Source organism: Bufo bufo, chromosome 9 (genome assembly GCF_905171765.1).
Source record: "Bufo bufo chromosome 9, aBufBuf1.1, whole genome shotgun sequence".
Taxonomy (NCBI): Eukaryota; Metazoa; Chordata; class Amphibia; order Anura; family Bufonidae; genus Bufo; species Bufo bufo.
The window spans coordinates 61,787,010-61,815,004 of record NC_053397.1 but is presented as its reverse complement, the minus strand read 5'-3'; the positions used below and the strand labels follow the sequence as shown (position 1 = coordinate 61,815,004).

The 27,995-nt window shown below is 43.6% G+C and overlaps 1 protein-coding gene across 1 annotated transcript in view; it reads left to right on the top strand.

Annotated features, from left to right (window-relative positions):
* Window positions 1–27,995, top strand: part of HS2ST1 (heparan sulfate 2-O-sulfotransferase 1) — a 131,624-nt gene that overhangs the window by 78,544 nt on the left and 25,085 nt on the right. The window contains exon 2 of the mRNA XM_040407567.1: window positions 6,909–7,147. Within this exon, the coding sequence (XP_040263501.1) occupies window positions 6,909–7,147 (239 nt within the window). The remainder of the gene's footprint in view (window positions 1–6,908; window positions 7,148–27,995) is intronic.

Below are 27,995 nucleotides of genomic sequence, written 5' to 3'. Positions count from 1 at the left end.
CCTGTGATTTTCCAGCTGTTGCAAAACTACAAGTCTTAGCAGGCTGTCAGGGCATGATGTGGGTTGTAGTTTCGCAACGGCTGGATAGCCACAGGTTAGGGAACACTGACCTAACCTAAAGGCATTAGTCATGAAAAACCCCTTTAAGAGGATACTATTGTTTCAGAAAATAAGGGTTATTATTTTTTTATTATTATTATTTCTAGCATATACATCACACTCTGATCGGTGGCGGTCCAACCTCTGGTTCCTTCTCCAGTCTTGGGAGTCTAAAGGGCTCTCTAATGAATAATTTCGATGGGCTAATCTAGTTTACGAGCACTGTGCGCAGGGTGGTAGTGTATAGTTCTTCATCTGAACCAGCAAGTCACCCGTTACTGCTACAGTGGAATTGTGTTGCGATCACTGGTGTTACTGATTTTGTGTTGCCGGATCTGGTGTCTGCAGGAGTGAGGAAATCGGAGAAGAGCAGACGGGGAGTAAACAATTGTTCCATTGTAACACTGACATTAAGTCCTGAAGGCATGCTGTGTATCACTTTTAACACTTCCTCGGCCTAATAATACTCTGTTGTTGGGTAATGGATCAGATTCTTGCTGCTTTTTTTTTTTTTTTTTTTTTACTCCATGCAGTGTACGCCGACGGCCAACTACTTTTTATGGATCTTAATATAGTTTGAAAGAATTTACTTCTTCAAGGGTTTTTTCAGGATTTTAATATTGATTTCTGATTGATTTCCGCACCCCCTGTTAAACAGCGGAAAACAGGCGAACTAGACATTTCTCAATGATCAAACATATTACAAAGTTTCTTGTGGTCACTTGTGCTATTGATTTATGCAAAGTCATGTGAAAAGTTAGCAGGCATGTAAGACCTCTACAGGTCCTTCTCAAAAAATTAGCATATTGTGATAAAGTTCATTATTTTCTGTAATGTACTGATAAACATTAGACTTTCATATATTTTAGATTCATTACACACAACTGAAGTAGTTCAAGCCTTTTCTTGTTTTAATATTGATGATTTTGGCATACAGCTCATGAAAACCCCAAATTCCTATCTCAAAAAATTAGCATATCATGAAAAGGTTCTCTAAACGAGCTATTAACCTAATCATCTGAATCAACTAATTAACTCTAAACACCTGCAAAAGATTCCTGAGGCTTTTAAAAACTCCCAGCCTGGTTCATTACTCAAAACCGCAATCATGGGTAAGACTGCCAACCTGACTGCTGTCCAGAAGGCCATCATTGACACCCTCAAGCAAGAGGGTAAGACACAGAAAGAAATTTCTGAACGAATAGGCTGTTCCCAGAGTGCTGTATCAAGGCACCTCAGTGGGAAGGAAAAAGTGTGGCAGAAAACGCTGCACAACGAGAAGAGGTGACCGGACCCTGAGGAAGATTGTGGAGAAGGACCGATTCCAGACCTTGGGGGACCTGCGGAATCAGTGGACTGAGTCTGGAGTAGAAACATCCAGAGCCACCGTGTACAGGCGTGTGCAGGTAATGGGCTACAGGTGCCGCATTCTCCATTCAAGCCACTTTTGAACCAGAAACAGCGGCAGAAGCGCATGACCTGAGCTACAGAGAAGCAGCACTGGACTGTTGCTCAGTGGAGCAAAGTACTTTTTTCGGATGAAAGCAAATTTTGCATGTAATTCAGAAATCAAGGTGCCAGAGTCTGGAGGAAGACTGGGTAAAGGGAAATGCCAAAATGCCTGAAGTCCAGTGTCAAGTACCCACAGTCAGTGATGGTCTGGGGTGCCATGTCAGCTGCTGGTGTTGGTCCACTGTGTTTTATCAAGGGCAGGGTCAATGCAGCTAGCTATCAGGAGATTTTGGAGCACTTCATGCTTCCATCTGCTGAAAAGCTTTATGGAGATGAAGATTTCATTTTTCAGCACGACCTGGCACCTGCTCACAGTGCCAAAACCACTGGTAAATGGTTTACTGACCATGGTATTACTGTGCTCAATTGGCCTGCCAACTCTCCTGACCTGAACCCCATAGAGAATCTGTGGGATATTGGGAAGAGAAAGTTGAGAGACGCAAGACCCAACACTCTGGATGAGCTTAAGGCCGCTATCGAAGCATCCTGGGCCTCCATAACACCTCAGCAGTGCCACAGGCTGATTGCCTCCATGCCACGCCGCATTGAAGCAGTCATTTCTGCAAAAGGATTCCCAACCAAGTATTGAGTGCAGAACTGAACTTAATTATTTGAAGGTTGACTTTTTTTGTATTAAAAACACTTTTTTCTTTTATTGGTCGGATGAAATATGCTAATTTTTTTAGATAGGAATTTTGGGTTTTCATGAGCTGTATGCCAAAATTATCAATATTAAAACAAGAAAAGGCTTGAACTACTTCAGTTGTGTGTAATGAATCTAAAATATATGAAAGTCTAATGTTTATCAGTACATTACAGAAAATAATGAACTTTATCACAATATGCAAATTTTTTTAGAAGGACCTGTATATCTCCCCCATATAAGGCTCATTTTTGTCTGTAAGGCTTTATTAGACCGCACAATTTTTGGGTCAATTATCGGGATCAAGTGTTTGTACGAACGCTTGTTGATGATAATTGGCTCGTATTATCAAGCAGCTGATGAATGGGCAAATGCTTGTTCATCGGCCAATGACCACCTTTTATCGGGATGAAAGATGCCCGATTGTCGGTAGCACATTTCCCTGTGTAATTAGTGATGTGCTGCCGATAATGAGTAGAAGAGAATTAGGGGGGATGACAGCGGTAGCAATCTTTCCTCCCACACTCAGTTTGCCCCAGCCTGTGTAATCAGACCAGTGCAAACGAGCGCCGATGGATTTGTTCATCCATCAACGCTCTCACTGCCTGAACATCGGCCCCTTAGTCTAGAGATATGGTAGTGTAGTGCACATGGCGCTTGAGGATATGGTGGGTCTTGGTCACACCTAAGTCACCTGGATGTGACCTCTGCATAGTCCTGTAGACCAGAAGGAGTCATTTCAGAACGCTGGAGAGGAAGTGAATGCGTATGGATTATATGCATATTGTTAGCTTGTACCCATTTATGCTCCATTGATATCAGAGGACGAGATTATTACCATAATTGTTGAATCCGTTTATGTATATTGACACTCATTAGTTTCTCATGCCTTGTTGTGGTGTTATCACGTATTTATATCGTTAGTGAAGCCGATCTTCAGGACATGGCTGGCTAAAAATAATGTTTATGTCCTGTCTTGTGGCTTAACCTTTCAGCACCGGGAGGTGGTTAATTAGCCGGAGATGGGCCCTGGAGTGCAACTATTTTTATTTTCCTGTGAAGGCGCTATTGATTAATGCGCACTTGGAGATACGCATTATGATGCAGAGGAACTATTGCATATTAATAAGAATATAGTTAATCTAACAAGGCCTAGAAATAATGGGTTTTGTACGCACGATCCATGCCCTTACTCTCCTAAGGTGAAAAAAAAATTAATTAATAAAAACTTTTGCTCTGTAAAGCCGAGAGGGGAGAACTTTGGGTTACCGCCGGCTGAGGACATTAGTCCCCCGGCGGCTATGGTGCCCACTGCATATGTGAGTGGGCGCCATATTTAAAGTCCTGACTGCCAGCATATATATGTACGTAAGGCGGTCAGGAACATGTTAATGGTGATGTCAAGGATCAAAGAAAAAGGTCTCGAGTTATTCTCAATAGCGCCACTCTTGTCTATGGGTTGCGTATGGTATTGCAATTTATACTCCTTCAACTGGAGGAGTGTGATCTGCAATACCGGAAACAGCCCATAGACATAAGTGGTTCTGGAAAAAGGCAGACCAATATTTCTAATTATGGACGCCCCATTAATAGGTCTTGTTCCAATCTGGCAGATTCCTACAAGCCAATGCTTGTACTACAGTATGCATTCACTATGGTTGAAGGGTATTAGCAGATTATCTTCTGACATATTGGAACGGATGGGGAGAATAAGAATTTTCTGTGGATTTTTTTGTCGATTTTAAGTTGCCACGTTGCGTTGCTCTTGGTAGATATCATGTCGTCCTCTATAGACCCATTGGAAGATAGCGTGGATGTCGAGGTGAAGAAGTGACTCGTGGAGATGTAATATACAATCTGTTTGAACGTTTTCCCAATTTTGGTGATGTTATTAACTTAAAGGCTACAGACCATAATGAAAGGGAAATATATGCCAAGCAGATTTGTAATTGGACGCCAAGCTGCACATAATAAATGACAATCTGCTCTCCCGTGGGTTAGAAATTACTGGGTAAAATGTCACAATGTACTTGCCTGGTGAAAAAGTGCTTTATAAAGTTCAAGACGCTGTTTACGTTCTTCTGCCTGTTTCCCAATCTGACATTTCATTAATGCCTTTTTACATTGGGAGCATTAGTTATGGCACATGGTGTTAATTAAATGTAACGTTTTGATTATTGGGTAATAATCACTTTGTTGCAACAATTAGAGATGACACTGGAAAATTTCTGGGTAATGGATGCCGTAAAAAATTACCTTTTTATTGTTTCAGTTAAAACAATAATGCACCAATAAAACATTTTCCTCTTGGTAGTCAAGGATTTCCAGTTTAAAGGGGCAGTCTATGTAGGTAGTTGTTGGCCTAAACGATTCTCAGATTAATACTTAGTGTTTTGCCATACCACATTTCTATCATCGTAAATTACCTTGTAACCTGCAGATGTTTGGATGTCTCCTTGTCCCAAGTTGTCGATGACTTCCTGTCTTGGTGACCACACTGTCTGTATCACAGTAGCTGTGCCTACCAGTGGTTATTTTGTGTAGAGTGGAACATGAAATGGCAAGATGTTGGGAGAAGATGTGGAAGTTAGGGCCCCCTTAACACTGGCAATTGTTCTGGGCAGTATAGGGAAGGCGCATGGTTAGGAATGCTTCTTCTCGATATTTGCCTTGTGTAAAGGTGCCACCGATCATTCAATGAATAGGCTTGTTCAATGGGTAGAGCAGTCATCTAAATAATTGTTTCTGGGCAGCACATTCTGCTGTCGAAACAGCAATCTGCTGCTCATTACCAAAAAGTCTCCAAGAGGATGAGTGATCGATCTAGCGATCACTACTTCCCATAGAGAGGAAATGATTGCTCCATGTATGTGCTGCTCTCACCTCCTCTCAGCAGCAGTTCATTCCCAATAATTGCCTGCTAAGTTGGCACATGTAAAGGGGCCTTTACTACTATCTGGATTTAGCCTTAAAGTGGTTGTAATGTAGACCATAAGCCGTATTATTTTATGTTTATAGAGGTGGGTCCTCTAAACTTTTTTGTTTTTCATGTGAAGGCACACAGTCTTTGGATTAACTGCAACAGATGACCGTAATTTCAGTTTGTGGTGTTCAATGTTTCATTGCCCAAGCAATAAGAATTTAGTAAAAAGTTCTTCCAACTATAACATCAGCCCATCACCAAAGTTCCTGCCTACTGAATATGCAGATGTGACAATAACACTGAATGAATATCCTCTTGATGTGTCAATCTTGAGCGTGGAAAAGGACTCTGAGGGTCCTTTATCAAAGACCAGCTTTTTATGATGGTCTTTGATAGCCCCCGTACTGCCAGAGGAAGCGCCTAATCATAAATTAGGTGCACCTCCAGCAATCCATGCACCTTGAGGGAAAACGACTCCAACCCCTGACTGGAGTAGTTTTCGCTAGTTTACGCCTCTGTTAGTAAATTCGCTAGAGCCGATGTTCCATCCCCCACCATTCCCTCGCCATTCTCAAGTGGGGAAGACATGGTGAAAACACTTGTATGACAAAATTATTGTAGCACAGGTGTTTAAAAAAAAAAGTGTCGTCTTCTCAAGGTGGGAAACGGGTTATGGAATAGAAAGTTTTTTTTTTTTTTTTTTTTTTAAGCAGCACCATTCCTAATATCTAGATAGCTATTGCTCATGGGTAAAGCCCTGGAGATGCTGGAGTGTGCCTGAGAGTGTTGAGTATAGCATGTTACACTAAATGCCTCTTCAGTGGATTGTTTTTCATTTCTCGATGTGTGGCGTCAAATCCCTGGAGGTAATCTGCTTAGACAGTATGTTTAGTGGTGGGGTAATAGCTTTGTTGATTTCTCGTTAACGAGAAACCTTGTTATGTGCTTTCATCTATAGTATAATTAGTAGACTTTATAAGAAGCTTTTCATTTTGGTCAAGAATAGAAATAACAAAGCGGTTCTAACTTTATAAAGTAGAGATGTCAGTGCCTTGCCTAGTGGGTCTGTTACGCGTCTAACAGAGATGTCAGTGCCCTAAAGAGTGAGCAGGTTCACACCATTTTGTTGCATTCCCACATTCCCAGTGCTGTGATATTAATAAATGTGTGTATGTGTGTGTATATATATATAATTAATTTTTGTACTCAAAAATCAGATGTCACATTATAGTGAACGAGCTGTATACAAAAAAAAATACCAATTCACGCAATGCATCAAAAACCTACAGTTTGTTCCAGTATAGGAAATGTTAGCGGGGTTATCTGACAGGATACGTTTTTTTAGAAAATGGGGAAAATTGTTTAAAATGGATTTGTTCAAATTGGTTAATTTTTTAATATCGAAGTCTTATGTTAATGTTTAGTTTTTAGCTGAATTGCGCAAAAATGAATACTGCGACCTTCTGCCCCACGGATATGTGCTACTGTGCCTCCTATAGTTGGGCTGATTTCTTCCAATCCAATAATAGACAGGTGTTTTTTTTTTTGAACATGTCCAAAAATGAGTTACAGTCTATCGGTAATTTTCTGTGGTCTAAAGCTTCCAGTATCGGTCCACTACATAACGCAGTTATTTGTAAAAGCGGTGTATGGTCCGTCTTAATAATCTTTGTACCTGCACAGTTTTTAATGTCAGTGTTACTGATACATCTCCGTACCTCTGTATTTCAGAGAGGGCAATCGCACGTCATGAAGTACGGGAAATAGAACAGCGCCATTCCATGGATGGATCCCGACAAGAGGTCCCGCTCGATGAAGATGACGACATTTTGATTATTTATAATAGAGTTCCCAAGACTGCCAGCACTTCGTTCACAAACATAGCCTATGACCTATGTGCAAAAAACAAATACCATGTGCTTCACATTAACACCACCAAAAATAACCCAGTGATGTCACTTCAAGACCAGGTAGGAATAATATTTGACCCTAAAATTGAACACCGTTTTTGCTGTAACGTTTTGTTCATGTTGGTGAGATTTGGGTTCGTGGCCTTCTTTATTTTATTATTTATTTTACACGGATAGTTATTTTTTTTTTTACAGATACTGTCATCACTCTGTCCCCAGTGGAGCTCACAATCTAAGTTCCCTATCCATATGTCTTTTCGAGTTTGGAAAACCCAAGCACAGGGAGGACATACAAACTTCATGCAGATGTTGTCCTTAGTTGGATTTGAACCTAGGACCCACTGAGCATTGGTGTTAAGCACTGAGCCACCGTGCTCGGTGGGTCATATGTGTTGGCTGTGGTCGTGCATTATTCTGTTCTGTATGGCCTAAAAACAGCCTTCTGATTTCTCTGGCAGTGCGGAGCCGCTCTGGAGAGTTTTTTGTTTTTCATCATACACTGTAGGGGACATTTCTGAACGCCGCTCTATATATAGCTGTAAGATGTAGGTATTGCCAGAGCAACCAGTTTCTGCTTGTCATTTTTAGTGCAGTTTCCAAATTAAAAGAAAATTGTAATAATGCCACCGTTTTGCCTGTGCAGAAATCAGAAGATTTTGCAAAAATATGTATCGTGACTTTAACCGCTTTTAATGTCATGCACAGTTTGTCTGCTGTAGGTTGCTCACTGCCAATATTATATATCGCTTTCCCATATCCACTATATCCTTTGACACACGAAAAGCCTACTGTGTCATCATCGAAATTGGGTAGCCCAGTTCTTCTTTGCTCTGCCATGTGCTGGTCCCATCAAAATTGGTGGCTTTAGCATGGCCAGCCTTTAGACTTTTAGAAGAGGACCAGGGCAAGATATTCTTACTATTAGACTATATGCATTATATTTTGGAATTGTGACAAGGAGAGGACCCTATCACTGCCAGTTTCCTTAATTATATAGTCAAGCAAATATGTTTATTCCTTGACTTTGTAGAGCCGCTATTTTGCAGAGATAAAAACCCATTGGTGGTCTCCCTTCATATTGTAGACCAGTGCAGTAATAACAAAAGTACCTCTATAGTGCGAGGACCCTGTCGTATATCTCTGGTTTTACGACTGTTATAGCTTTGTAGGGAAGAGACTTATCATATTTTTTTGTTTATATAAGACTCTTTTTTTTTTTTTTTTTTTTTTATCAAGAAAAAATCTTGCTGGAAAGTGCTCGCATCTTATAGTCCACGGGTGGTACCGCAGTGCCAGACCCTCTGCTTTTGTAATGACTGATGCTCTCTCTGCCTTCTGCTGCCACGATCTCATACACTGCAAGTAAAGCCTGCATCAATGTGTCTGCCTACTTGGCTGAGAGTTCTAGCCCAGGGGGTGGCGATGCTGGATTGAGTGATGGCTGACATCGCAACCAATCCAACGTGCCTCTCTTCCGGAGCTTGCCATCTGCCGGGGAAGTTCTTCTAAGGATCTTCCAACTTTGCCACCCCCTGGGCTAGAACTCGCAGCCAGGTACTTTCACACTTGCGGCAGGACGGATCCGACAGGCTGTTAACCCTGTCGGATCCGTCCTTCCGCTATTTCGCCGTGCCACCGGACCGCCGCTCCGTCCACATTGACGATAATGGGGCGGAGCTCCGCCGCAGTTCACAGTGAGAGGCCGCCGGACTAAAAAGTCGGACATTCAGGACTTTTAGTCCGGCAGCCTTTCGCCGTGCACTGCTGTGCTGCGCCAGAGCTCCGCCCCCGTCCCCATTATAGTCAATGGGGACGGTCCGGCGGCACGGCGAAATAGCGGAAGGACGGATCTGACAGGGTGGACAGCCTGTCGGATCCGTCCTGCCACAAGTGTGAAAGTACCCGAGCAAGCACATTGATGTAGGCTTCAGTTTTAGCCAACAGCTACTTCTCCTGACTACTTCTTCCTCAACAATTCCCAACAGAGGCTTAAGGCCCCCTTATAATCGGGGCAATTATCAGGAAGGAGTGTTCCTAGGAAAGCTTGTTCCTTGTAATTGCCCTATGTTAAAGTGCTGCCGATCACCCGTTTAAACGAACAAACGCTCATTCATCAAGGGAAAGCATCACTGCTGTGGGTACCAAAACTGTTTCCAGGCAGCAGATCATGCTCTATAAACGGGGATCTGCTGCCCAGAATTCTCTGTTGGAATGAGTGTCCACAGCATCGATCACTGGTTCTCATACAAAGATGATGATTTCTGTATGTAACTGCAGCTCTCCGCTTCTCTGACGAGCGGGTAATTGTTTGGAACGAACAGCTTGATCCCAATAATTGTCTGCTGAGTATGTTCTGTCCTTCTTTCCCCATCATCTTGTCTGTCTTTGTCTGATGAGGGGGCCGGTTCCACCTCAAAACGCGTCGCCTGTAAAACAAGCCTCAATAGAGAAAACATTCTGAAGCTACATTTCATCTCTACTTACCTGGCTGTACCGCCGCTACATCCCATACCCTCTTCTCCTCTGCCATTATCTTGGGAGAGTCAGGACTTTAGGTAGTTAACGGAAATTGATGGGTCCAGCCAACTTTTCTCTATTGTGTATGGCCAACCTTAGACTACTTCTTCCACACACAGATCTTCCAGATGTCTTATTTAACCAACATCTGCTTTGTCTGTGATACATTTGTTTTATGGTTTTCCCCCAAAAATAGTTTCACACTTTTTTTCATTATATTTTTGATTACCCCAGCAGATTGTAGACACATTTAGGCCTCATGCACACGACCGTGGTGTGTTTTTCGGTCCGCAAAACACAGATGGCGTCCGTGCGCGTTCCGCAATTTGCGGAATGGCACGGACAGCCTTTAATATAAATGCCTATTCTTGTCCACAAAGTACGGACAAGAATAGGACATGTTATATTTTTTTAGCAGGGCCACGGAACGGAGCAACGGATGCGAACAGCACACGGAGTGCTGTTCGCATCTTTTGCGGCTCCATTGAAGTGAATGGGTCTGCATCCGAGCCGCCAACACGGCGCCTCGGATGCGGACCAAAACAACGGCCGTGTGCATGAGGCCTTAGTGTGTTAAAATGATTCTTTAGATCCTTTCCCTTCTGTTACCTCATTAAGGATTCTTACTGCCTCTTGCACCACAATCTAGCCTACGTCTATAAAAATAAATCAGCGGCGCCCCGGGAGCATTCTTGCTCCTGATCACTTGAATGCAAATACATCATCCAATCAGATTGTTATCAAACCTCTCCTAGAGCTGGCGGTGCAATCAACAGCAGATACAACGTTAGGCGCTGTGTTTTATTGTGCGGCATGAGGTCTCTCCGCACCCTGGTAATCAGGAGACTTTATCCAGAGGTAAAATTCTTTACCTGAACATGCAGACATCGAGAAACGCCCTTTGGTAGAATTGGCTAATTAACACCTTTTTGCTACCATTCTGGTAACAGCATGATATGGATATGAATTGTTAGTTGCAGGGCCCGGGATTCTCAGCACATTCCTCGTGGCTGCGGATATTTGTGAATATCTTGCACAATTGATATACCGAAATATGCAAAGTTAGTATTTTAAAATGAATCATACTGTCAGTGGTTTATGCTTCGAATACAATCGCAATACATCATTGTGTCAGGCGCTGCGGGGTTAACAGCGAGTCGGCATCACCTTGAGCAGTTTCAGATTTTTATTTTTAATTTTTATCTTTTCTTCCTCTTCCATCTTTTTCACTGTTGATTTTTGAGTCCGTCACCAGCGATCTCACTATCCAACTGCATAGACACACAGCCGTGGTTCACTTAACTAAAACGCTGTTTTAGTCAAGTTGATTATACAGGTCCTTCTCAAAAAATTAGCATATTGTGATAAAGTTCATTATTTTCTGTAATGTACTGATAAACATTAGACTTTCATATATTTTAGATTCATTACACACAACTGAAGTAGTTCAAGCCTTTTCTTGTTCTAATATTGATGATTTTGGCATACAGCTCATGAAAACCCAAAATTCCTATCTCAAAAAATTAGCATATTTCATCCGACCAATAAAAGAAAAGTGTTTTTAATACCAAAAAAGTCAGCCTTCAAATAATTAAGTTCAATTATGCACTCAATACTTGGTCGGGAATCCTTTTGCAGAAATGACTGCTTCAATGCGGCGTGGCATGGAGGCAATCAGCCTGTGGCACTGCTGAGGTGTTATGGAGGCCCAGGATGCTTCGATAGCGGCCTTAAGCTCATCCAGAGTGTTGGGTCTTGCGTCTCTCAACTTCCTCTTCCCAATATCCAGATTCTCTATGGGGTTCAGGTCAGGAGAGTTGGCAGGCCAATTGAGCACAGTAATACCATGGTCAGTAAACCATTTACCAGTGGTTTTGGCACTGTGAGCAGGTGCCAGGTCGTGCTGAAAAATGAAATCTTCATCTCCATAAAGCTTTCCAGCAGATGGAAGCATGAAGTGCTCCAAAATCTCCTGATAGCTAGCTGCATTGACCCTGCCCTTGATAAAACACAGTGGACCAACACCAGCAGCTGACATGGCACCCCAGACCATCACTGACTGTGGGTACTTGACACTAGACTTCAGGCATTTTGGCATTTCCCTCTCCCCAGTCTTCCTCCAGACTCTGGCACCTTGATTTCCGAATGACATGCAAAATTTGCTTTCATCTGAAAAAAGTACTTTGGACCACTGAGCAACAGTCCAGTGCTGCTTCTCTGTAGCCCAGGTCAGGCGCTTCTGCCGCTGTTTCTGGTTCAAAAGTGGCTTGACCTGGGGAATGCGGCACCTGTAGCCCATTTCCTGCACACGCCTGTACACGGTGGCTCTGGATGTTTCTACTCCAGACTCAGTCCACTGCTTCCGCAGGTCCCCCAAGGTCTGGAATTGGTCCTTCTCCACAATCTTCCTCAGGGTCCGGTCACCTCTTCTCGTTGTGCATCGTTTTCTGCCACACTTTTTTCTTCCCACAGACTTCCCACTGAGGTGCCTTGATACAGCACTCTGGGAACAGCCTATTCGTTCAGAAATTTCTTTCTGTGTCTTACCCTCTTGCTTGAGGGTGTCAATGATGGCCTTCTGGACAGCAGTCAGGCTGGCAGTCTTACCCATGATTGCGGTTTTGAGTAATGAACCAGGCTAGGAGTTTTTAAAAGCCTCAGGAATCTTTTGCAGGTGTTTAGAGTTAATTAGTTGATTCAGATGATTAGGTTAATAGCTCGTTTAGAGAACCTTTTCATGATATGCTAATTTTTTGAGATAGGAATTTTGGGGTTTTCTTGAGCTGTATGCCAAAATCATCAATATTAAAACAAGAAAAGGCTTGAACTACTTCAGTTGTGTGTAATGAATCTAAAATATATGAAAGTCTAATGTTTATCAGTACATTACAGAAAATAATGAACTTTATCACAATATGCTAATTTTTTGAGAAGGACCTGTATAGGCTCCGTTCCAGAGTTATACCTTTTCTCAATATACAAATTAAGCCTTTGGTGCAATGAGGGCATCGCTACTACACTTGTTGTACCCAAACTCCGCTAATTTCTGTAGCCAGCCTCTCCCAATGCCTGACCTTGTCAACCAAAGCGGCTATGAAAGGGCTGGCCACAAAGGAGTGGAAGCTTAGGAGCTACAAGAGCAATGGTGACCCCCTCATTGCACCAAAGGCCCAATTTCCATTTCAAGAAAAAGCATCATAACTCTGGAACGGAGCCTCGGGTCGACAAAAGAAAACCAGTGTTTTAATCAGGTGAACCACAGTTGTGTGTCCATGCAAACAGCTGAATAGGTACCTGGTGACTGATTCCACTTAAAGGAGATTTATATCACATTCATAGTGGTTATTTGTTGTGTATACGGTACATGGGGGACAGCCTGACCATTATGGCATTATAGTGCACCAATCATTTTCTTTACCCTTGGAAGAATTTGTAATTGGGGTTTTCCTTAAAGGGGTTGTTCTACCATTACATATTATTTTAATAATATATATATTAAAATAATATGTAATAAATATATAATTTCATCATGAGAAAACTAGTTACTTCTTAAAATTTTTTAGTTTCAGATATGCCCCAATTGTGAGGTATTCTCTTTACTTCATTATAATGGCACCCTCTCAGGTATTTTCTTTCGTTGACCTGTCCACCAATTGAAGTGGTCGCACATGCTCAGTTCCGTCCTTCAACTGCCACCAGCCCTATCTACTGGTAGAAGCTGTGACCTATACAGGAAGGGTGCTGCTGCAGAAAGGACGCACCCCATGAACTGTGATAGGGAGAGAGCGCTACAGCAGAAAGGGCATGCCCCACGAGTTTCCGGCTGGAAATAAATCTAGCAGTGCAACTGCTGGTGATGGTTACGGAAAAGAAAATGTCTTAACACCGTAAGTGGTTTCCATGCCATTTTTTTAGTGCTTAAAAAAATAATAATCCACCAATGTAGGAACCCTAATTATGGATCTTGGTATAGTTTGCTTTTAGGGTCACGTTTCTTATCTGCGGCACTCGGTTAGCAGTTGATTGAACCCAGTTTTTCCCTTTACTTATTTTTTGTGTGTTAGAATTCGCCCCCATAAAATCTCTCGCTCCGCAGACTCATTTGTTTATTCCCATCTTTATGTCTTGTTTTGTTCCTTGAGGTACAGAATATTGTTAGAAGTATATTTTCCTATAGCGCGCACACTGTGCCTTGCACCTAATCATTTCATATGACAAATAGACAAGGCAGCAGATATTGCTGTATTATGGAGGCACAGTGTAAAAGAAGGAAAAAAAATGATCTTTTCCATATTTCTTTCTCCATGGGGGCTGTCTGATCTGCCGCGGATTTTAATATGCAGTCTAATCCAGAAAGGCTTTTGAATATGAAAGTAATTGCTCATGTAACGCTCCTGCTGAAAATCCACTATTACATGTGTTTTATTTTTTCCATTGATTACGAATGGTAGGATTTGTTCGTCATTCCTTTTCGCATCAGGTGCACTTATTGTGAAGTGCCTCCTTTTGATGAACCTACCTTATGTGAATATAGTAAAAAAATAATGCATAAATAGCAACTACCTAATCCTCGGAATTTCATTTTGTATCCGTAGCATTACTATCTGGTGGTGCTTGGCGCAAGAGGAGTTATTTGCATGTTTAGTAGAGGTGCATCTATGGAAAAATGCACTTACATACCGTAGGCTTTGTGCCAACGTTTTTTCACATATTCCATGCCTATTTATCTAGGGCTTGCTCCCAGTCAGAAGTGGTACATATGACCCACTTTATCACACCCCAAATTAATACAAACACAATCCCACACTAGACCCACTAAACAAATCCCCCACACCAGAATAGACCTGCTAAACACAAACCCAAACCAGACCCCCTAAAAAACAGACCACATCCACTAAACAAAGGTAAAACCTGTAGGTAGAAATAATACAGGGAGATTTATCAAACTGGTATAAAGTAGAACTGGCTTAGTTGCCCATAGCAACCAATCAGATTCCACATTGTGAAAGGTGGAATCTGATTGGTTGCTATAGGCAACTAAGCCAGTTCTACTTTATACCAGTTTGATAAATCTCCCCCACAGATCCTAGACTAGACCTCCTAAATACAGACTGCAGACTAGATCCCCTAATCGCATACACCCTAGAACCGACCCTCTAAAAATACAAAAGCCATACCAGACCACATAAACAAATACGCACTCCATACTAGACCCCCCAAAATACAAACCAAGACAAGACCCCCTAAGCAAATACAAACCCCATACCAGACCTCTTAAAGGGGTTCTCCGGGAATTAAGAAAGTGAAAATACTTAAATATTACTTTATTATAAATACAGTGAGGAACAGAAGCATTTGAACACCCTGAGATTTTGCAAGTTCTGCCACTTAGAAATCATGGAGGGGTCTGAAATTCACATTGTAGGTGCATTCCCACTCTGAGACAGAATAAAAAAAAATTCAGGAAATCACATTGTATGATTTTTAAAGAATTTCTTTGTCTTGCATTGCTGAACATAAGTATTTGAACACCTGTGAAAATCAGTGTTAATATTTGGTACAGAAGCCTTTGTTTGCAATTACAGAGGTCAAACATTTCCTGTAGTTCTTGACCAGGTTTGCACACACTGCAGCAGGGATTTTGGCCCACTCCTCCACACACATCTCCTCTAGATCTGTCAGGTTTCGGGGCTGTCGCTGAGCAACATAGAGTTTCAGCTCCCTCCAAAGATGTTCTATTGGATTTAGGTCTGGAGACTGGCTAGGCCACTCCAGAACCTAGATATGCTTCTTACGGAGCCACTCCTTGGTTATCCTGGCAGTGTGCTTCGGGTCATTGTCATGTTGGAAGACCCAGCCACGACCCATCTTCAATGCTCTGAGGGAAGGAGGTTGTTGCTCAAAATCTCACAATAAATGGCCCCCATTCATCCTCTCCTTAATACAGTGCAGTCGTCCTGTCCCCTTCGCAGAAAAGCACCCCCAAACCATGATGTTACCACCCCCATGCTTCACAGTAGGGATGGTGTTCTTAGAATGCAACTCATCCTTCATTTTCTTCCAAACACGACGAGTGAAGTTTAGACCAAAAAGTTCTACTTTGGTCTCATCTGACCACATGACTTTCTTCCATGCCTCCTCTGGATCATCCAGATGTTCATTGGCAAACTTCAGACGGGCCTGGACATGTGATGACTTGAGCAGGGGAACCTTCCGTGCAATGCATGAGTTGAAAATATGATGACGTAGTGACCTTTGAAACTGTGGTCCCAGCTCTCTTCATGTCATTGACCAGCTCCTCCCTTGTAGTTCTGGGCTGATTCCTCACCTTTCTTATCATCAGTGATACCCCACGAGGTGAGATCTTGCATGGAGCCCCAGTCCGAGGGAGACTGATGGTCGTCTTTAGCCTCTTCCATTTTCTAACAATTTCTCCAACAGTTGATCTATTTTCACCAAGCTGCTTGGCAATTGCCCTATAGCCTTTTCCAGCCTTGTGGAGGTCCACAATTTTGTCTCTGGTGTCTTTTGACAGCTCTTTGGTCTTGCCCATGGTAGTAGTTGGCTTCCGACTGACTGTGGGGTGGACAGGTGTGTTTAAAGAGCTCAGACAGGTGCTACTAAGTTAGATTAATGAGTGATGTAGAGGTGGACTTTTTAAAGGCACAGTAACAGGTCTTTGAGAGCCAGAATCGCAGCTCCTTCTCCCGCGAGAACTTGAGCTCCTTTTCCCTGGATAAGAGCGGGGCACTCTGAGTGGATGAGAAGATCCTCTAAGTATTTTCATTTTCTTAATTCCCGGAGAACCCCTTTAAACAAAAACAAACCATATAGCAGCCCCCTAAAACAAACCCTATACCAGGCCTATACAAATATAGAACCCATAGATATAAATACAGATCCTCGACTAGACCCCCTAAATACAGACTGCAGATCAGATCTCCTAATCAAATACATCCTAGACAAGACCCTCCCAAAAATAAAATCCCATACCAGACACCTTTAAACAAAAACAAACCCTATTCCAGACCCCCTAAACCTGGTGGCTGCTTCTACATCCAGGGAAGGCTTCAGATATTTGACGTTTGCAACTGTAGTCCAGTCTTGCTGCAGGGTATGAACCAAGCGTCTACTACACTTCTCTCCAACCTGTGCTACAAATGCAAAGCAAACTAAAAAAATGTAGGTTAATGACTTTTTCTACCACAACTTGCAGCAGGACTCGCTGCCGAGCGCACGGCAATAGCCATTATTAGCATTCTATTAAAGGTGATGAAACCCTTTTGGGTATAGAAATCCTCTGTAGAGGGGAGTTGTATTGTTTATAGACAGGACGCGTTCCCTGCGGGAAAACCAGGGTTGTTTATATAACGGGTTCATGTTTTTAAAGCCAGAAATGGAAGAGTAAAAAACTCCTCCGACAGATTGTAACGGGTTTGTAGAGTGACAATATTACTTCACAGTTTTTTGCCTTATTTTTAGTTTTATTTCCTTTAGTTATTTTTATATACAATAAAGTCTTATTTGCTTTTGCAGCTGCTGTGTGACATTGAGACCGTGTATTGTATACCGTCTTAATCTGCGCCGTCCTAGCAGCTGGGGGCCTAGTTTTGACCCCCAGATCCACCAGCTTTGTATACATGTTGCAAAAACCGACCTAATAAACCTATTATAAAGATGGGCGCTAAGGCCTCATTCACATCTCCATCAAGCAGATCTGACGTGCTATTCCGGCAGAGAACAACTTGCTAGTCTTCGTTGGATCCGGCATTTTTGCGATCCGCAAAACAAAACGGATGACATCCGTATGCAATCAGTTTTTTTTTAACGGATCCATTGTAACAATGCCTAAAACGGATAAGAATAGGACATGTTCTATTTTTCTTTTCTTTTTTTTCTTTGCGGGGCTACGGAACGGACATACTGATGCGGACAGCACACGGTGTGTTGTCCGAATTTTATGCGGACCCATTGAAATGAATGTGTCCGCAAAGAACAACAACGGAACGGATACGGAAACAAACAATGTTTGTGTGCATGTAGCCTTAGGCTAGGTCTACGCGACGACATTTGTTGCGTGACAAGTCGCGCGACAGGGCAAAACTACACTGCAACATTTTGTTGCACCAATGTCGCGCAACAATTTTTATAATGGTAGTATATGGTTTCGCACTGCAACATGCGTCATGCTGCGACGCGACAGTCGTAGAAAAATCTATCGCGAATAAATTTTTTGCGACTGTCGCGTCACAGCATGTCGCATGTTGCAGTGCGACACCTCAGACTACCATTATAAAAATTGTCGAGCGACAAATGTAGTAGTGTAGACCTAGCCTTAAATTGCATGAAAACATCAACTCATCCACAAAAAAAACTTCAATGGAAAAATAGTTATGGCGACACAAAAACAAATTTCTGTTTTGGTGTCTTTATTACTATGTTTGATATAGCTGTAATCGTGCTGACCAGTGTTCCCTCTAAGGCCGAGTTCACACTTTAGTTATTTGGTCAGTTATTTCCATCAGTTATTAGGAGCCAAAACCAGGTGTGGGTCAAGAACAGGTGCAGATCTTTCCATTACACCTGATCTCTGAGAAGTTTTGGATCACAGTAAGGCTACATTCACACGTCAGTATTTTTCTATATCCCGATTTTCGGTCCGTTTTTTGCGTATCCGTTGTTCCTGAAAATGTTTCCGTATGTCATCTGTATGTCATCCGTTTTTTGCGGATCCGCAAAAAACGGAAACATGTATAAATTTCAATAAGCAAATAAAGTTGTTTGGATTTCTTTGAAAAACAAAAAAAAAATTTAATGTAATTTCCAGGAACGGAATCCGCAAAAAACGGATGACATACGTAATGACATCCGAATGTCTTCAGTTTTTTGCGGATCCATTGACTTTGTATTGTACCAGGATCCGAATTTTGCGGAAAAGAATAGGACATGTTTTAGATTTAAACGGACATGCGGAACGGAACAACGGAAACGGACAGCACACATTGTGCTGTCCGATTTTTTTTCCAGGACCCATTGAAAATGAATGGGTCCAGATCTGGTCCAGATCTGTTCCGCAAAAAACGGAACAGATCAGGAAAGAAAAAAACGGACGTGTGAATGGACCCTAACTGATGGAAATAACTGAAGTGTCAACTTAGCCTAAGGCCCCTTTCACACGGGCGAGTATTCCGCGCGGATGCGATGCGCGAGTTGAACGCATTGCACCCGCACTGAATCCTGACCCATTCATTTCTATGGGGCTGTGCACACGAGCGGTGATTTTCACGCATCACTTGTGCGTTGCGTGAAAATCACAGCATGCTCCTCTTTGTGCGTTTTTCACGTAAGCAGGCCCCATAGAAATGAATGGGGTTGCGTGAAAATCGCAAGCAAGTGTGGATGCGGTGCGATTTTCACGCACGGTTGCTAGGAGACGATCGGGATGGGGACCCGATTATTATTATTTCCCCTTATAACATGGTTATAAGGGAAAATAATAGCATTCTGAATACAGAATGCATAGTACAATAGGACTGGAGGGGTTAAAAAAATAAAATAAAAATTTAACTCACCTTAATCCACTTGTTCGCGCAGCCCGGCTTCTCTTCTGTCTTCATCTGTGCTGTGAGCAATAGGACCTTTGATGACATCACTACGCTCATCACATGATCCATCACCATGGTGATGGATCATGGTGATGGATCATGCGATGAACGCAGTGACGTCATCAAAGGTCCTATTGCTCACAGCACAGATGAAGACAGAAGAGATGCCGGCTGTGCGAACAAGTGGACTAAGGTGAGTTAAATTTTTTTTTTTTTTTTTTTACCCCTCCAGCGCTTTTGTACTATGCATTCTGTATTCAGAATGCTATTATTTTCCCTTATAACCATGTTATAAAGGGAAAATAATACAATCTACACTACAACTAACCCAAACCTGAACTTCTGTAAAGAGGTTCGGGTCTGGGTACCACAGTCAGTTTTTTATCACGGGCGTGCAAAACACATTGCACCCGCTCAATAAAAAATGAAAATCGGAACGCAATCGCAGTCAAAACTGACTGCAATTGCGTTCCTACTACGCAGGTTTGCCGCAATGCACCGGGACGCATCCGGACCTAATCCGGACACGCCCGTGTGAAAGAGGCCTAAGGCTACTGTCACACTAGCGTATTTGCTGGATCCGGCAGGGTTCAGCAAAAACGCTTCCGTTACTGATAATACAACCGTCTGCATCCGTTATGAACGGCCTAAGGCTGGCTTCACATCACAGTTTCATTTTCCGTTCTTCTGATCCATCAGAAGAAAAAAAAATAAAAATAACTGGATCTTGTAAAAAAACAAACCTGTACATCTGGTATCCTTTGAGCCATTTCCATGCAGGACATTTTTTCAGTCTCAAAAAACGGATCTCAGGTGGAAATGGTTGGTTCAAACGGATGCTAGATGTGCATAACTGATGCAACAGGATAGGGTTTTCTTTTACGTTTTGTTTTTTCTGTTCTTTTGATGGATCAGAAGAACTGAAAATAAAATGGTGATGTGAAACCAGCCTAGCTGTGTACTCTGTAAAGGAGAGGGTTAAAACTGCATACTAATGAGGGTTAATGAGCCCAATAACCGCCTAAGGCTGGGTTCACACGAGCGTGTCCGGATGCTTCCCGGTGCATTGCGGCAAACCCGCGCGAGTAGGAACGCAATTGCAGTCAGTTTTGACTGCGATTGCGTTCCGATGTTCAGTTTTTATCGGGCGGGTGCAATGCGTTTTGCACGCCCGTGATAAAATACCGACTGTGGTACCCAGACCCGAACTTCTTCACAGAAGTTCAGGTTTGGGTTAGTTGTAGTGTAGATTGTATTATTTCCCCTTATAACATGGTTATAAGGGAAAATAATAGCATTCTGAATACAGAATGCTTAGTAGGTGATCAATTGAGGGTTACATTTTTTTTATATTTATGATTAACTCACCTTCTCCTCTTGATCGCGTAGTTGCCGGTCTCTTCTTTACTTCTTTAATAATGAGCTGTGGGCTAAAGGACCTGTGGTGACGTCAGATCACATGCTCCAATCACATGGTCCATCACCTCTGCTACATGCATTCCCCATGTAATCACACTTTTCTAGTCTTCTGGCTCTATGTTGTGCCATTTCTTTATTATTTCTACTAGAATATATGACTAAATTGCTAGCAGTCTGCAGTAAGGGTACAGAGCAGTTGAGTGTGTGTTCCTGATTGGACCTCTGTACCCTTACTGCAGACTGCTAGCAATTATTCTTAACTTCTAGTAGAAATAATAAAGGAATGGCACAACATGTAGCCATAAGAATAGATGCTACAGAATTGTTATTAAACGGGGAATGCACGAAGCTATTAAAACAGACATGTCAGGAGAGTTGACAGGTTCTCTTAAAAAATTAAAATAATTATTTTTTTTACATTTTGAAAGGGGTTTTCCATCTTTCAAACACTTTGGGTAGTCCCTTCCATCCCTCCCCACCAGTCCTGTGGAGGGAAGCATTCTTACCTGCTCCCCTCCCCTTTGTGCCGGCCCCCTCCTTGCTTTGCATTTTGTCATCTTCCGGAATGGATGGGGGTCACATGCTGCTCGGGGTACACGTCACTGCTGCAGCGGCACATTCCAGAAGTTGACAAATGAGTACCAGAGCACAGTAAATGCAGCAGTGGACTGAAGGAGCCAAAATTGAGAGGCGGGGAACAGGTAACTATGCTTTCCTCCACAGATCCGGTGGGGGGGATGTGCCCAAAAATGTTTGAAAGTTGGACAACCCTTTTAACTTAAGGGAAGTGATCAAACCGGAAGTGTCTAGGAAGCTTAAGGCACATTTACATGGCCTGACAATTGGGCAGTTTATCCGGAAGGAGCGTTCCTTCGAATGGTCATTGACGACAAACTGGCCATAAATGTGCCTCCGATCACGAGCGAAATGCCAGTTCATCGGGTGATCCTGTCGTCCGTGCAGGCACCGCCGATCATGGTTTCTGGGCAGCAGATTGTGCGGTCTGAACAGCCTGGACGGCCCAGAAACCATGCAGCTGTATGGGGACGAAGGATCACAATGGCGATCTCTCCTCCTCATACAGCGAAGGAGATCGCTGCATGTAAATCCAGTGGTCGCCCTCACTGAACGAGCAGCCAACTGTCGGGAAAGAACGCTTCCTTCCCGACATTCGGCCGCTCAGTCGGCCCAAGCATTCAGCTTTAGACTGACCTAAAGAGCCACTAAAAATGATAATTGGCATGCTAATAAAAAAGAAATAAAAAACTACAGTAAAGACTGAAATAAATGCGGGGCAAGGATTAAAAGGGTATTCCCATTTTTTAATTTATAGCAATCACAAGATAAGCTATAAAGGGCAGGTAGCAGTGGCTCTCGCCTCGAGTACCCCACCCTATAGCCAGTTGCATAAAGAAACGAGCAATGCTTGCTTTGCTTTATCTGTAACTCGCATAGATTTTGAAGGAGAAAGTGGTGAGGTCTACTAAAGGGTGATGGTCTCACCTGTCCGACATTTATGGCATATCCTGGAGATTTTAGTTATGCCACAAATACCTCATATGCAGACACCCCTTTGAGGCGGCATACGTTTATGTAACTGCTTTTATGTGCAATTTAAAAGACACTGAAAACAACACGTTTGAAGAGGCCTTACAGCAAAAGAAGACACTTCTGAGGCTTCTTGAAGATATGTCTGTCATCCTTTCATGTTAATCTCATTAACACCCTCTATAAAAAGTAGGAAATTGCAGTAAAATGTGGAGAATTCTGAAAATGAGTTTACTAATAAAAGTAAAAAGGTTTGTTAACACTTCACATGCAGGCACCTCCATTTTTCTGAAAGTATTTAACAGTTATTTCTATTAATTGTTTTAGTTTATACGCTTGTCAGGGCCGGCTCCAGGTTCATGTGAGCGATAGACGCTGTGGGCCCCGCTTGTGGTATTTTGCACAAATTACTCAGCAATGAAACTGCAGTGGGGGGTCATACTGTATGGAGGGGGAACTGGGGGACAATATACTGTATGGGGGTCACTGGGGGTAATTATACAGAATAGTGGGCACTGGGGTCATTATAGTCTGTGAGGGGGTCATTATACTGTATGGAGGGGCACTGGGGGACAATATACTGTATGGGGGTCACTAGGGGTAATTATACAGAATAGTGGGCACTGGGGGTCATTATAGTCTGTGAGGGGGTCATTATACTGTATGGAGGGGGCACTGGGGGACAATATACTGTATGGGGGTCACTAGGGGTAATTATACAGAATAGTGGGCACTGGGGGTCATTATAGTCTGTGAGGGGGTCATTATACTGTATGGAGGGGGCACTGGGGGACAATATACTGTATGGGGGTCACTAGGGGTAATTATACAGAATAGTGGGCACTGGGGGTCATTATAGTCTGTGAGGGGGTCATTATACTGTATGGAGGGGGCACTGGGAAACAATATACTGTATGGGGGTCACTGGGGGTAATTATACAGAATAGTGGGCACTGGGGCCATTATAGTCTGTGAGGGGGTCATTATACTGTATGGAGGGGGCATTGGGGGACAATATACTGTATGGGGGTCACTGGGGTTAATTATACAGAATAGTGGGCACTGGGGGTCATTATAGTCTGTGAGGGGGTCATTATACTGTATGGAGGGGGCACAGGGGGACAATATACTGTATGGGGGTCACTGGGGGTAATTATACAGAATAGTGGGCACTAGGGGTTAATATAGTCTGTAAGGGGGTCATTATACTGTACGGGGTGCTACTGGGGTCATTATATTGAATGGGGGGCACTGGGGGTCATTTTACTGTATGGGGAGCTCTGGGGGTCATTATACTGTATGCAGGGCCATTGGGATCACTATACTGAAAGGGAAGCACTGGGGTTCATTAAACTGTATAGGGGGACACTGGGGGTCATTATACTGTGTTAAGCGCCCTCACACAGTATAATTACCCCCAGTGGCCCCCTTACACAGTATAATATCCCCCTCACATATCTATCATTGCTGAAGTGCAGAGAAGCCGCAGCTCATCTCGCTATCAACTTAATTGCAACCTGAAATCTCTAGATCTGGAAGTGATATAGACCATGCACTGGCCAGCAGAGGGGTCCTCAGGGTCACAGTCCAGAAGGGGGGATCAGGCTCCATGCAGTGTGTCTGGTGGGATCCAGCACCTACCTGCTGCTCTTATAGCTCCAGAGCACAGCATAGCATAACTATACCTCTATGCAAATATTCAACACAGCCCCCACCCACCCCTTCTACTATCAAACACGCTCCCTTTGAACGGTGACGTCCCTGCATCCTGGAGAACGTGTGTCTACTCCTCAGGGATCGGGAAGGGGAGTGCCGGGGCCCCAGCCCTCCCCTCTTGGCACACACTGTGCAGTGGGCATCCCCAGGAGCAGTGAGCCCTGGCACATGCCCGGGTATGCAGGGTGCTGGCGCCAGCCCTGACTCTTGTGCGTTACCTACTCCTAGCATGGAAATGAGGAGGGGGGGGGGGGGGGGTTGCGGCATACCGCAAATGGTTGTGGCCTAAAGGCCCCTTTTTGTGACCCAATGGAGTAGACAGTTGTCAGGAGGGAAGCGTTCCTTCCTGACAATCCCTTGCTCGTCAGTGGAGCAAGCGATCTCTACAGTATGGGGAGGAGCGATCACTAAGGGAACTTTCACACTTGCGGCAGAGGATTCCATCAGGCAGTTCCGTCGCAATCCATGACACTGGCTGACCTGTTACATGTGCGTTTGGCAGCTGAAGGCATCTGTGTTGGTCCCATGTTCATATGTGCCTGCACTGCTGCGAAAAATAAATGATGTTTAAATATATATAATGAGTCTCTAAGAGCAACGGGGGCATTACCGTTAAACCTAAAGGCTCTGCTCTCTCTGCAACTGCCGTGTCCTCTGCACTTTGATTGCAGTGTAAATGTCATCATGCCTGCCTGGCCCTGTCAAAGTGGAGAAGCATTGGCAGTTGCCGAGAGAGCAGAGCCTCTAGGTGTAACGGTAACGCCCCCGTTGCTCCTACAGGCTGATTTGCATATATTAAAACATCATTTTTCTCAGCAATGCGGGCACATATGAACATGGGACCAACACAGAGGCCTTCAGCTGCCAAGCGCACATGTAACAGGTCAGCCGGTGTCATAGGTACAAATCTGCCCTTTTAAATGCTGGTTATGATGAGTTTCAGTACATTGAACTATAGTCATGTCATACTTATAATCGTCATCATTCATTATGGTTTTCCTATTGGTTTGTAAAAAAAAAAAAAGTTGGTTGTCTTTTGGGATAAGTTGTCCAGAAAAAAGAAAAATTCTGTTTGGCAACCTAGCCTGGCTTACACATCACTTGACATTTTACCCATCTCCCCCTCTCATCCAGTGGTCATAATACAGCTCCCCTTGGTAGTGACGGTGGTAATGGTGCAGTACGGGCCCCCAGCAATTACCCTACAGCAGCAAAAATGTGTCACCCATTTTTTTGCACAGTTTTACTGCTGTTATGCACCACGTCACAGCTGGCAGCGAACACATGGCCTTTCGGCGACTTGGCGTTACTGTGGAAGCGCAGCCCCATGTAATTATATCATTTGTGCCCATTTTGGCCTGCCATACGCTTCCCCTCCATGTGCGACTGTACCCTGACTTATTTCACATTCACTTCTACCCTTCTCTATTTGGTTGCTGTGGACAATGGCTCTACTTTTTCTTTCCACCAGTTTTGATAAATATCCCCCTATACTTCTGCGATTTTCAGGAACTATAATTGGGCTTTGAGCGTTTCTAGTTTTGTAGAGTATATCTAGAATATATTGCTGTTAACTCTTATCAAACAGAAATCAAGCTATCCAAAGGAAGTGACATTATCTGTATCGTGGGGACATCAGAGCGCTTCCTAATTACAATATACAGTACAGACCAAAAGTTTGGACACACCTTCTCATTCAAAGAGTTTTCTTTATTTTCATGACTATGAAAATTGTAGATTCACACTGAAGGCATCAAAACTATGAATTAACACGTGGAATTATATACATAACAAACAAGTGTGAAACAACTGAAAATATGTCATATTCTAGGTTCTTCAAAGTAGCCACCTTTTGCTTTGATTACTGCTTTGCACACTCTTGGCATTCTCTTGATGAGCTTCAAGAGGTAGTCCCCTGAAATGGTTTTCACTTCACAGGTGTGCCCTGTCAGGTTTAATAAGTGGTATTTCTTGCCTTATAAATGGGGTTGGGACTAGGGGTGGGCGGTATAGGCGATATGCGATATAAATTTGGGCCACGACATGGATTTTCGCCTATATCGCTCTCTGCGCGCACCATTTTCTCCTGAGCCGGCCGGCACAGTGGAGACTGGGAAAGGAGGGAGTCCCTCCCTCCCCACTGTGCGCGGCTGCCGCTGAACACAAATGAGGACAGAGTAGAAGGAGGAGGGGAGCGACTGTGGCCACTGCGCCACCAATGAATCTGCCGGCCATACCCCACAGGGTCCGTCCCCCCGCCGGTCGCTCCTTCTTCTGTCTGTGCGGCTCATTGCTAATGCTTATAGCATTAGCAATGCGCCGCACAGACCTATGAGAAGAAGGAGCGACCGGCGGCCCGTGAGTATAATGCTGCTCACTAACATACCATCGCAGCCAGGACTTCTGCCCACTGCCACCAATGATGGGGGAACGGGGGACCCTGTGGCCACTGCCACCAATGATTAATACTGTGGAGGGAGGGGGGGGGTTTGAGTTACCATAGGGGGGGGGCAGATCAGAGGCTGAGGGGGGGGGCAGATCAGAGGCTGAGGGGGGGGGGCAGATCAGAGGCTGAGGGGGGGGGGGCAGATCAGAGGCTGAGGGGTGGGGGGGCAGATCAGAGGCTGAGGGGGGGGGGGGGCAGATCAGAGGCTGAGGGGGGGGGGGGGCAGATCAGAGGCTGAGGGGGGGGGGGCAGATCAGAGGCTGAGGGGGGGGGGGGGGGCAGATCAGAGGCTGGGGGGGAGCAGATCAGAGGCTGGGGGGCACATGAGAGGCTGGCTGCCAGAGCTCTATTAGGGTGAATATGACAAGGGTTCTAGCCCTTAAGGAGGCTAATAGTTATTAAATAAAAAGTTAAAAAAAAAAAAAAGTTGAAACACCCCCCCCCCCCCCCAATATAGAAAACAATATATCGCAATATATATCGCACATCGCACATGCTTTAAAATTATATCACAATATAAATTTTAGGCCATATCGCCCACCCCTAGTTGGGACCGGTTGCGTTGAGGAGAAGTCAGGTGGATACACATCTGATAGTCCTACTGAATAGACTGTTAGAATTTGTATTATGGCAAGAAAAAAGCAGCTAAGTAAAGAAAAACGAGTGGCCATCATTACTTTAAGAAATGAAGGTCAGTCAGTCAGCCGAAAAATTGGGAAAACTTTGAAAGTAAGGGCTATTTGACCATGAAGGAGAGTGATGGGGTGCTGCGTCAGATGACCTGGCCTCCACAGTCACCGGACCTGAACCAATGGAGATGGTTTGGGGTGAGCTGGACCTCAGAGTGAAGGCAAAAGGGCCAACAAGTGCTAAGCATCTCTGGGAACTCCTTCAAGACTGTTGGAAGACCATTTCAGGGGACTACCTCTTGAAGCTCATCAAGAGAATGCCTAGAGTGTGCAAAGCAGTAATCAAAGCAAAAGGTGGCTACTTTGAAGAACCTAGAATATGACATATTTTCAGTTGTTTCACACTTGTTTGTTATGTATATAATTCCACATGTGTTAATTCATAGTTTTGATGCCTTCATAGTCATGAAAATAAAGAAAACTCTTTGAATGAGAAGGTGTGTCCAAACTTTTGGTCTGTACTGTACATAAACGGACACTTCTGCGAGATAAAAAGCAATGTATGTACAAGTGCAAATAGATGATGGATTTGTTTATAGCTAAAAACCGCTCTTTATGGGAACATATTCCCCATTTCTCCAGTGTGGCCATGTTGGTAAGATCTAGATGCATAGAACAAATGGGTTTCCTTCTGGTGTCATGGTTGATTTTTGTATGCTGTTATATGTTGACTGTAACCAGTGCAGACCACTAATCTACCTCCAAAGCATCTTCTGATGTGTCTAATCGTCATTGATTTAAATAGAATCAATTTCTTATTAGGCATTGCAGCATCTTAAGCCTCATGAACATGACAGTGTTCAGATCTCAGGTGCAAAATACAGATACCTTCCGACGACAAGAGATTGGATTGTGCAAGTGAATGGATATGAGTAACAAAGGAAATATCAGAGCCAAACATGACCCCAATACAGCAGGCGTGATGTCCAGGAGTTATGATGGTGCCGCAGACTGACATTGAAATATCA